This window comes from Camellia sinensis, unplaced genomic scaffold (genome assembly GCF_055761805.1).
Source record: "Camellia sinensis isolate YWXY unplaced genomic scaffold, ASM5576180v1 Unanchor1, whole genome shotgun sequence".
Lineage (NCBI taxonomy): Eukaryota > Viridiplantae > Streptophyta > Magnoliopsida > Ericales > Theaceae > Camellia > Camellia sinensis.
This window is the reverse complement of record NW_028128987.1, coordinates 18,842,876-18,854,443: the sequence shown is the minus strand read 5'-3', so window position 1 is coordinate 18,854,443 and position 11,568 is coordinate 18,842,876. Positions and strand designations below refer to the sequence as shown.

Below are 11,568 nucleotides of genomic sequence, written 5' to 3'. Positions count from 1 at the left end.
CTGCTGTACTAGAGAAAAAAACACTTCCATTCCAACCAACACTCAGACGGGATTCAAACTATGTAAAATTCCATTCGGCAGCAACAAGATCTTGAAAGAGATCCCATTACTCATATCCCACGAGCACTCCCCGCTAGTCGGAAAAGAAAATCTCGTCCCACAAGGTTAGATTCTCAAAATCATGAGCCCACGTTCAAACAGCAGCAACACCATGTTCAAATGGTCACTGCACTTGAATTCACACATGCCCCGAAATGAATAAAACTGTTGCGTGCATAGAGCGATCAACAATGATAGAGGGCCCTAATTTTTGTGGCTCAAATGGCTCGAATTTGTCAAAACGACGTCGTTTTGAATACAAAACAACATCAAAATTACCAAAACGACGTCGTTTTGGCAAATTTGAGCCATTTGAGCCACAGAAATTAGGGCCCTCAAACATTTTCCTAGAGCGATACCTTTGTACAAACGACGACTAATAGAAATGGAAAATGTTTGAGGGCCACAATTTTTGTGGCCACAATGGCTCAAAACTATCAAAACGACGTCGTTTTGGGTGCAAAACATGCCAAAACGACGTCGTTTTGATAGTCTTGAGCCATTGTGGCCACAAAAATTGTGGCCCTCTAGCATTGTTGAATAGAAATTAACAGCAGTAGACGACAACATTCATCTGAGAACAGAAGTTTACCCCTGGCCCTACCTTAGGGAAGTTCCTCGTCTAAAAAGATAGTAAAAAAGTTAAAAAAAGAAACTATGAACAAACTAGTCAAGTGAAACATTATCCAGAATACATGTTTTCAGAAATAGACACTGGTAGGAAAGCAAAGAAGTCTGCCAAATAAACACCTCACCCCTTCATTTCATATCCCATATTTTCTATACATTTGCAAACAGGTTCCCATTACCATTGTATTTGAAAACATAAAAAAGCCAACTAGGGGGAGGATGAAATGGAAATCTGATCTGTGCAATCATTAACCATTTCGTGAAAATAAATCCATGGCATTTGATCAGTACAATTCAGATACCCTTTTGAGGAAGCAACGCACAAGTTCTTGAGAAGCTTAACCTAAAACAATCTCCCCCCACTTCAAAACCAGCCCAGACATAATTTAGCCCATGGGAGAAGAATGTCAGTTAGGGTTAGAACTGCCTGACATATATAGGTCTAGGATCAAGTTAGTCATGGCAAGCTGAAACAAGGGCTCACTCTCAACATGTCCAGACCCAAAAGCTAAAATATCAGATGGCTCACTATTGCAGACTACAAGGCCTACCAGTTGCAGGTATGGCAGCGGCTTGGTGGAAAGACTGGTGGACAATATTGTCACTTTCAAAGCCGTTGCCTGATGTTGCACCATTCTTGCTGGTTTGCTCTAAAAGGTGAACAAGAGAGATGAATATTTCCATCCTGGTGACATCCCGGTTAGCCTGTATAAAAATTAAAAGGTTAAAGACTACTACTAAGATGAGAAGGGTAACATACCATAGAACAAATACCCCATGAATTCTCAAATTAAACACCCAAACAATCACACTGAAAACACACTCTTCACACAAAACATGTATAAATACATAATGCTTTAAGGACTTGCATATCCAGTCCCATGAGAGAGAGAGAGAGAGAGAGAGAGAGAGAGAGAGGGCGAGAGTGCTGATTGTCTCAAGAGACAATTATACCCGCAGTCCCTGTAAATTGCTTTCATGTGTTAATTTGTTCCTTGTCGTTCCAATTGTATCAATTCGCCCTTTAATTTTTCACATTGTGTCATTGACAACATGTCCAGAAATTAGACAAAAATCACAGGCAAAATAGTCCATTCAAAAGGAAATTGAACGTCAATTCCTCAATCTAATACACTATTTTATCACTTGATTTCACTCCAATTTCTAAAATGGGGTCATTAAATAAATTGAATCGACACAATGTGAAAGATTCAAGGGTAAAATTGATGCAATTAGAACTACGAGGAAAAAATTGACAAGAGACGAACTACTGTCCCAAATTCAACAATCCTCTTCCCAGCTAATTTGTGCAATTCAACAATCCTCTTCCCAGCTAATTTGTGCTCTACAAATTAAACCTCTCAAATATGTTTCTAAAGAAAAACCTTTGTACAATACAACATAGGTGTGTCTAGGATTTGCTTTTTTTGATGGATTTTTTGGTCTTTAGTGAACTTTTTTCAAAAAAATTCAAAAAGCTCTACACCTTTGGGTTCTTCTTGATCAAACGGACCAAAAAAGAAAATAAAAATAAAAATTTTGGAAAAAGTCCACTAAAGACCAAGAAACAGCCAAAACAAGTTGATTTTTTCTCATCTTTAGTGAATTTTTTTACCTTTTAGATCCTTCTACAAACTTAATTTCCAAGTTGGTGTATGAACAGAAATAAAATTTCAGTGTTTCTTTTTCAACTTTGTTTCCAGCGTTTAATTATTTTCCTCTGTTTACAAATAATATAAATAATAAGTAGGATATTTCTGTATAGTATCAGATCCAATTCTCTTCTTCTATACTTCCTAACGAAAACTATGTTTGATCATAACTGAGAAATCTATGAACAGAGCACAATATATGTCCAATCATAAGTATAAATGAATATTAAGTTTGACGAGCTAGTACTATTGACATGTGCTACCTCAACGGTGAAGCGTGCCCAGATCTTGTCATTCCGAGTTTCCATCACCCCCTTCAGGATGGTTAATCCCAATCCTCTAATTATATCAGCTATTTCCAAAAACAACCCACGTTCTTCACAAAGCATCTGTCACACGCGCGCACAAAAAAAAAAAAAAAAAAGAACATAATGAGCTTAAGAAGAGTACAATAATGGCAATAGGGAAATCAAATAAAGAATGCTAGGCACTACCTCCACAAGCATTTGACGAGGTGAATTCAGATCCTCAACTATGATAGGGGAGACCATAGATTGCGAGCCAACTTCATATGCCCACGTTCTTCCTCCCTCAAAATTGTCTTTTAATAATAACCCACCATCCTTATTGATAATCTGCAGTTTCATGTAACAACATAATAAGGAATCACGGTAGCTTTCTTTATTTCAATCTTTTTTCGCAATATAGGTTGTAAAATTGTATATAAATAACTATAAGAAACTATTAAGCTAAGCAAAATTCCAAATAACTATAATAAACTATTGTCCACACCTTGGACTCCCCTGTTTGTTTTAGCTTGTCAGCATGTTTGGTGACACTTTGCAAGAAAAGCATATGCTTGATAGTACGTTCCAGCAGAGCATCAATGCTACACTGTTAAATCATATCAGAAAAGAACATCAATCCCTGAACATAACAAAATATAACAAGAAAAGGAGGTGAAAAAAAAAAAAAACACAGGAAGGGGTTTAAAAGAAGAGCACCTTTGCCCCGTTAGGTACAATTTCCCTCAACTCTTTCATACGATCTTGGATCATCTGGCGATCTTTGGGCCTAGGTCTAGGGTTCTCTCCAGGTTTAAGCCTTTTGCGATTTGATTTTCCGACTTCTTCAGGCCTCTTAGAATATCCAGTCGAAGCACTACTGTTGTGCTTCTTACTTTGGCCCTGTTCAACCCATGAACTGATTTGAGATCCATAAATGGAACTGGATTCAGATTTGAAGGAACACAATTCAACCGCGCCTAATTTTGCCAGAGATTTAGGGAATCCAAGTAAATCTCCTTGCTTCTTATCAGACACACTAACTCGGCCGCAGGAGAGAGAAGCATTAGGAACAGAGGAACTACTAATCTTTGTCAATTTTGTCCTGCACGACACGCTATCATCCAAGCTCTGCTTGCCAGCAGTGTGGACCTTATTTACAACAGCATCTAATAGATTGTCGGAGCCAGTTAAAGAGAAAATACCACTGTCTGAGTTTCCTCCATTAACTGAATATAAGTTAGAATCTGCATCCTGAAGATTTGAAGATAAATAATTATTCTTACCCAAAGTTCTGGTGTTCGTGTCTGACCCATCATTAAGCAAATTATTCCAGCTTTCATGAAATAGTTTGTTCTTGAAATCCACACCCAAAATATCAAACAGGTCATCCCCTGATGAAGGTTGGACACATTCATCCTTGTATTTAGCATTTTCAGAACTTGGATGCTGATTCCCATAGTCATGCTTTTGGCTATTATGACCAAAACCAGAAATGCTCTCACTAAAATTCATATGCTCATCCAGATGGGCCAACTGGGTGTTTAGGGCTTGAAATAAATCATTTTCTATTCTTTCTTTTCTCTGACCCACCTCAATTTGAGAACACTTGTCATCTTTAGGATGATGTCTGAGATCAGAGCTCCCCGAAAGTAAGTGATTGGAAGTCAAATGATCACTCAGATCAGATGTAGACACCTTTGCTTTAGAAGATTTTAACCCACTCCCCATAAGATGTGTCCAAGAGTCATCATGGGTAGCTGATCTGTCAGCAGCTGGAAGAGAACACAGATTTAAGATTGATCGCGGATGACTAGTAGATCCATTATGCAACTGACTGCTACAACTTAAGCCTCTCCCATTTGATCTCGGCTGAGACGTTATAAAGCCATTGGATGTGCTTAAATTGTTGTTAACATGTTCCCGTAAGACATCTGACAAGATCTGCTCTTCCATATTCTTTAAATTGCCATAATTTGCGGATGATGAACCAATATAAGATTGTTCATCAAATCCAGACTTTCGATTGTTCAAAGAAGCCTGCCGATTTAACCATAGCTCTGGGTATGAAGGGATAACTTCAGCTCCTGTTCCATTTTCAAGTTGGCAAATGCTATTACCGGATTTAATCACATTTTGGGCCTGTTTTGGAATTTGAAATGTTGAAGCACCATGTAGGTCATCCTCTATCTGTCTAATTAGAGAATGAGAAGGCTGACCCACGAGCTCCATAGCTTGAGATGAGATGCGTTGTTGGTTGCAGCTGTCAGCAAAAAAAGGAACATAGTCTTTCACTTCATAACTCCCAGGTGGATCAGTAGAAACAGATTTTCCTGGATATAAAGGTACCCCAATCATTGGCACAGGTTCTTTTGATGTGAAATCGTCAGATAATAGAGCACCAGGAACACATCCTAGCTGAAGAATCAAACTCTTCACATCATTCACAATTGCCATATTCTCCGAGATCTGAGGAAGCAAAGACAACCGAAGTCTTAGAAAACTTGAAGCAACAATGAAAAATTGGTACCAACAAAAAAATAATTTGATGAAAAATTGGTAAACAGCTTTAGCATTGACCAATTAAGACTACATTTGTGATAATCAATCTGGTGTTTTCAAAGTGGAAAGAAAACATACAGAAGACAACTAAAAACAGCAGACAACTCCATAATACAGCCAGTGATGGTCAGAATGTGGCAAATGTGTATTGATAATACTTTCAAATGTGGACTTTTTAATTCCCCTCACCTAATTGGCGGGAAAGATCATTAAATAAGAGTTGCACAATCCATGAGATAACATTATTTGGCCAGTGGGCCCCATAAAAGCAAAGAAAAATAAAAAGGGACTTCCGTGTAGGTCCTAATAGGTGAACTTATTGTCCAATAGGTCCTATGATAATTAATGGCATTTTTCATCAAATACTATTAAAAAAAACGTTATTAATTGTTAATTTTCAGTGACAGTTTGAAAATTGTAACAAAAAATGCCACTAATTATAAGTTTTAGCGACAATTTAAAAAAATTGTCACAAAAAAACCCATTAAATTTCAACTTTCAGTTACAGTTTGAAAAATTCGTCACAGAAAAACATCATTAATTGTCAATTTTTAGCGACATGCAAAAAAATCGTCACAAAAATTATTTTTAGCGACTATTTTATTAGGACTTATTTTCAATGGGACTTGATGGAAATTAAGTCCAATTATTATGATCTATTGATAGTTTACCCAAATAACCAACTGGCAGGGACTCCCATTTTATTTTCAATTAGCATCATAATAAACAATATCTTGTAACCAACCCAACTGTTTGACCATTGATTCAAAGTCTTGACGGTCACATGAGACAAGAAACACACAATTTCTCAGTCAAGCTTGTAGAAATGCTAATTCAAACATCTTGCTGCCACTAAACTGACCAATGAGGTAGAAACCTCACACAAGATATAGGCCTCGTTTGGTTTCAATTATAAGTTCATTTTTATTATTACAACTTTTTTGATTATTAGTTTGAAAGATTTAAAATAAGTTGTGAATCTATTTGGTGCAGTTTTTCATAATCTGTAAAAAAAAGTTGAACTTCTTTGGTTAAATGAGTTGTCACATAACTTTTTTTGGTTTTTTGGAAATATCCAAGTTGCTATCAAAAGTATAATTAAGGCAAAAGAGATGGAGCTCTTTTGTCCATACACATATTTAAGGGTTTCAAATAAGTTAAGAAGGCTATAAATTTTAGCTTAAGAAAATCTCACTTTTTTTAACCAAATAAGCTATAATCTAAAATTGCAAGCAAACACCATTAGTCCACTTTTTTTTAATCAAATAATAAATAAGTTGACTACGTGTTAGCAAACAGGAGCATAAACATGCATAACATGAGTTCTCAAGAGTATTAACATAACAAATACTTTTATCCAAGAAAAAGGAAAAGGAAAGAGAGAAACAAAGAAGAAATAAGCAACTTACAGCCAAGGATGAACCAAGTTGAACAACACCTTGCGGAAGCACAGGAATAACTGCAACTGTCTGGAAACAAAACAATAAATTCAGTGATTGACCAGTAAAATAGAAGGCATACAACTTGACAGTTCCAAGTTATCAGACCTTCATGCCAGACGAAAATTGTTGGCGCACCTCATTTTGAACCTGAGAGCAGCCATGAAAGATGAAGTCATATTACGTTCCAAAACTAAATACCAATTTTTTAAAATCCTGTAGCCTTTCACAAAGAAAAAAACCATAATAAGAAATTCTATACATAACCTTGTTCGCTTTTGGCAGAAATAGTCACTTTTTGGCTATTGTTTTTAAAAATTATGCCAGTTTGATAATGATATATTTAGCCAACCAAAAAGAGAAAAAAAAAAACTCACACTCAACTTTCCACTAACAAAAAAGCAATTGTTTTAGTATTAACCAAACGTTACAGCTTTTTAAACATTTTTTTCTTACAAAAGTAACAAAATAAATAAATAAATAAATAAATAAGCAAAAAAACTACTAAAAAAGCATTTTGCCCTATTTAGTTAGTATCATTATTCAGTTTTGCCTCTTCAAGTGTATAAACAGATCGACTCAATTGAAACAACGCAAAAATAAATAAATAAATAAATGTAGGATTCTAAATGATAAACCAATTACACCTGAATCAACTGAATACTCCCCAAAACTTCCACATTCTACAGAGACAAGCACCATCGACAATATGAATGCCATCTTCATAACGTTAGACACATTGGCACTGTTTGGGAAGTGGCTAAAGAGGCTATTATAGCCTAAAATGAAAATTTAGCCAAAAAACCCACTGTTGAAAGCTTTTTCAAAAAAAAAAAAAAAATAGGCTGCACAGCCGAGTGTAGGCACAGCCTACACTGTCAGCTACAGAAATTGTTCCATCAATGAGTAAATTACGAGTTTACCCCTTGACATCAATTTAAAAATATATATTTTTAGGGACAAATTTGTCATTTTAATTTCAAACATCATTTCAACACATTTTTCAATACAAGAACTCAAATAAAATCCATCTCATCTTCCCAAATACAAAAACTAAAATAGCCTACTAAAATAGCCAAATAGCCTACTAAAATAGCCACTTCCCAAACGAGGCCATTATAACACTATACTCTAGCACCTCCATAACCACCCATTTGACCCAGTCAGTAGCCCAAGTGGTCCTCAGAGGGCATTAGGTGCAAAGAGTGTGACGTCTGAAGTTCGAGTTTATGAAAAGACATCAACTTACGTTGTAATCTAACTACTAACCGTTTTATGATATACCTCTGGTGGATGAGTTTCTCCGTCATAGTTGTGTGAATGAATCCACAGATGGTTACCAGTAAATGCAGCCCGCCCAACTAGTCTGGAAAACACAAATGCAAATAAAAATTATACCCAAGACAATCTTAGGTTTTTCCGTTGAAAAAAGAAAAAGCATTACAAAGTTAAATGTAGCTTAGAAAAGGAATGAAACAAGATCGTACCCTTCTCCTACAACATTAACCCGGTTACCCATCATCATTTTGTTTATAAGAGAACTGACTTTGTCCTCTGCTTGAACCCCAACCTGAGGAGTTCGAAGTTCAGCAGAAACCCAACACGCTTCCCAATCTTCAAAAGCCAGTTCTGAGCTATCAATTCCAGGAATGCACAGAAGAGAAGAACATGGTATAGATTCATAATAGCATTCTTCCCAAATTAAAAGCCTGACAAATCAAAACGATTTATTTAAAAACTCAATCAAAATTATATTTATCAAATATACACACCTGCCACAAAATTTCAGAGTTTGTTAAGAAAATAAAAACCAAATAATTACCTAATACTAGAACTTGACAAACATTTATAGAAAGAAACAAGAAAATCAGGACATAAAATACAAGAGGAAAGACCAATTCAGAGTCACTAGATAGATAGATAGATATATATATGTATATATATGCATAGGTCAAAAAGAGTTTGGACAAACTTAAGACAAATCTACTTTTTTTCACTAGGATTCTGCAAGACAAAGCAAAACCAAACAGACATAACACTCCAAAAACAGGAAACAAAGGAATTCAAATTACAAAACAAAAACAGACAGCATTACCCAATAAAGCCACAACACGTCAAATCATATCTTAGAAACGTATCAATATTAGAAACCCCAACCCAAAATAAGACCAATTATTATATTAACAAAGTCTATAATTGTGATCTATAGCCCTTGTTTGGTTAAAGAGAAAATATTAGGTTAGATGAACCAAATACAACCAAGTTATGGCCAGTTCAGGACAGTTCAGTGTTTTGGTAACCTCTGCATTCCTTTTTTTTTTTCCCCTTTCCCGGTAAAAAAACAGCAAGTATGCCCAAAACCTAAAATAAAAAGATGAGAATACAAGCAAATGGACAAAAATAACAGCAAAAGCAAGACAGATAATTTCATTGTCTCCCCCCTTTTTTTTTTCTTTTTCATATTCTTAGCAACCAAACAGAGGTAATAAAACATAAAAGTAAAAAGTTAGAGATCATAATATACTTCTTTTCCCTCCATTTTCTCAGCAATAATAAAACAGATTCATATTCACATAATAGATGAGGAAACAAAAATATTGAGTGAAACATACTTAGGGTTTTGGCAACCGATCTTCCAGAAAACAGCATAAGACCACTGATTGACACCACAGAGTGTCTTCAAAACTTCTTTCAACAGATACCCCATAGCTCAAAACTCGAATCAAACAGTCAACGAATCAATGAACAAGAAATAGATATATATGTATAGAGAGAGAGAGAGAGAGAGAAAAACAAAGAGGTTAGTGCCAGAGATTTTGCATTTTCCGGCGAGTAGGAGAGTGGGGGCTAACTTCCACGGCACGAGCCTCGTCCAGCTTGTTTGGTTCTAAGCCCACCACTCCTCTCCCTCTCCGGATCCAAATTCCCCATGATCATCCTTCTGCAACCCATTCTAGAGAGAGAGACAGAGAGAGAGAGACAGAGAGGAGGAGGAGGAGGAGGAGGAGGAGAGAGAAAGTGATTGGACAGAGAGAGAAAAAGAGAGCTTCTGTGGGGGAGAGAGAGTGGGGAAGCTCTAAACTATGCCACAAGCCATTAGCAAGTAGTTGGCCATGACTTTCTCCATTTTCAACTCAAATATGAAATTACAGAAATATAAATAAATATATATGTGTGTGTGTGTGTGTGTGTGTGTGTGTGAAGAAAGAGAGAGATGGGTTGGAACAGTATTTCTGGGTTCTGTGGTGGTCTGTGTAAACTGGATTGTTTGTGAGTTGGTGAGGTTGTCTTCTACACTTCTCTCTCTCTCTCTCTCTCTCTCTGGTTTTCTCTTCTCTTCTCTGTCTGGTTGATGATTCTCTTCTTAGATGGGGAAGAGGAACTGTGCTGCAATGCGCCACCATTAATCTACCAAAAGATAGCTCCAGAAACAACCTCGGTTTTAGTGAGAATTTCCGGTTGTGCCACTCTGGTTTTTTGTCGGTTTCTAGGTTTTTTCAGAGTATGTGTTCGTTTGTTATGGAAAAAAAATTAGTTTATTAATTTATTTATTTAAGATTAAAGGTGGGTTTTGGTTTGGGATTTGTTTGGGGAAAAAAAAAAAAATTATCATGAGTCTTTGATTAATTTAGCATAACTAAATTATGCGTAACTAAATTATTTTGTTTAGGATTAATTTTTTTTTAAATGAAATAATTGTAATTTAGATGTAATATTTTATCTTATTAATTTATTTTGTCTTTTTGTTCTTTTTTTAGTCCCAACCAATTTTCCAAACGGGACTTTGGGGCAATTTGGAAAACTAACTAAAAGTTATCTTGTAATTTTTAACTCATTTTGAGTTATATCATTTCTCATATTTTTTACATACAAAATGATAAAAAAATCAAAAAAAAAGCATCATTTAACCAACTTCTCAAATTACCTTAGTTAGTTTTTTGAATTTTTTACCCAAAAAAAAAATTTGTAAAAACGTAGAGAGATGTGATAATTTGTAGTAACTTTGTAAATTTTTTGTTAAAATATCAAGCACCCAAACGGGAATAAATTGGTAAATTATAAATACTCTCTTGATATTCGTTTAAAATACGATTACATCCCATTCCAGAAGTTTTTAATTTTATAACAAATAATTTATTTTATTAATAAATTATCAAGTCAATTAATAATTTTTAATGATGATATAAATTTATTTTAATTAATAATTTATGTAATTATATCATTGTATAAAAGAGCAGTTAAAAATTTTATTTTTTTTAATTAATTCTATTAAATAAAAAAATTCTAATATGAAGTATTTATAATTTTTCAAATCACAATGAGTAATTTGTATTTTAAACAAATCTAAAGAAATATATTTGTAATTTATTCTAATTAAATAAATGAAAATTTTATTTTTTCTTTTAACAATTTTAATACTGTTACTCTATCTTTGAATTATTAAAATTATTAAAGTGAAATATCAATAATTCGCAAATAGTAATTTTATGAATTGTTTGGTTTTCCAATTTTTTTTTTTTTTTTATGGACTCAAATGTCTCATTCTAGTGTGAATTACATAAACGGCAAAACATAAATGTGTGTTATATATTGGGGGATAAATGTGAATTTTCTCATGATATTGAAATTATTAAACATAACACTTCAAAAAAATTCGTTAGTCTACTTTTTAAAAAAATAACACTCTAAAAACGTAATCCTCTAATGTAACATACTAAAAAAAATTGGTGTACTTTTCTCAAACATAATAACGTAACATTCCAAAAAAATATCTTAATGTATTTTTCTCAAATGTAACATTCTAATCAATGTAACACACAAAAACTCTTTAGTATACTTTTTCTAAATGTAACACTCTAATATAAAACACTAAAAAACTTTTTAGTGTACTTTTTCAAACAT

The 11,568-nt window shown here is 34.3% G+C and overlaps 1 protein-coding gene across 2 annotated transcripts; it reads right to left on the bottom strand.

Annotated features, from left to right (window-relative positions):
• Positions 1–835: 835 nt before the first annotated feature.
• Positions 836–10,226, bottom strand: LOC145814293 (transcription factor LHW-like). Of its 2 annotated transcripts, none has more exons than XM_082910956.1 (10): positions 9,279–10,226; positions 8,154–8,375; positions 7,936–8,032; positions 6,775–6,816; positions 6,637–6,696; positions 3,386–5,134; positions 3,174–3,275; positions 2,876–3,016; positions 2,645–2,770; positions 836–1,434 (listed from the first exon to the last, which is right to left on the bottom strand). In XM_082910956.1, exons 1-10 carry the CDS (start codon positions 9,371–9,373, stop codon positions 1,258–1,260), a joined length of 2,811 nt encoding a protein of 936 aa, XP_082767082.1. In that variant the 5' UTR covers positions 9,374–10,226; the 3' UTR covers positions 836–1,257. The 2 variants fall into 2 exon arrangements, with proteins under 2 accessions (XP_082767082.1, XP_082767083.1); XM_082910957.1 differs by having other exon boundaries at positions 7,951–8,032; positions 9,279–10,185.
• Between the last annotated feature and the right edge of the window lie 1,342 nt (positions 10,227–11,568).

What these genes read in the sequence shown, in the direction of transcription:
- LOC145814293 (XM_082910956.1), bottom strand. Translation starts at nt 9,373, where the DNA reads ATGGGGTATCTGTTGAAAGAAGTTTTGAAGACACTCTGTGGTGTCAAT. An exon ending in CAGAGGTATATCATAAAACG is followed by an intron (nt 6,817 to 7,935) that starts GTTAGTAGTTAG and finishes GGCTGCTCTCAG; the next exon opens with GTTCAAAATGAGGTGCGCCA. An exon ending in TTGTACCTAACGGGGCAAAG is followed by an intron (nt 3,276 to 3,385) that starts GTGCTCTTCTTT and finishes ATGATTTAACAG; the next exon opens with TGTAGCATTGATGCTCTGCT.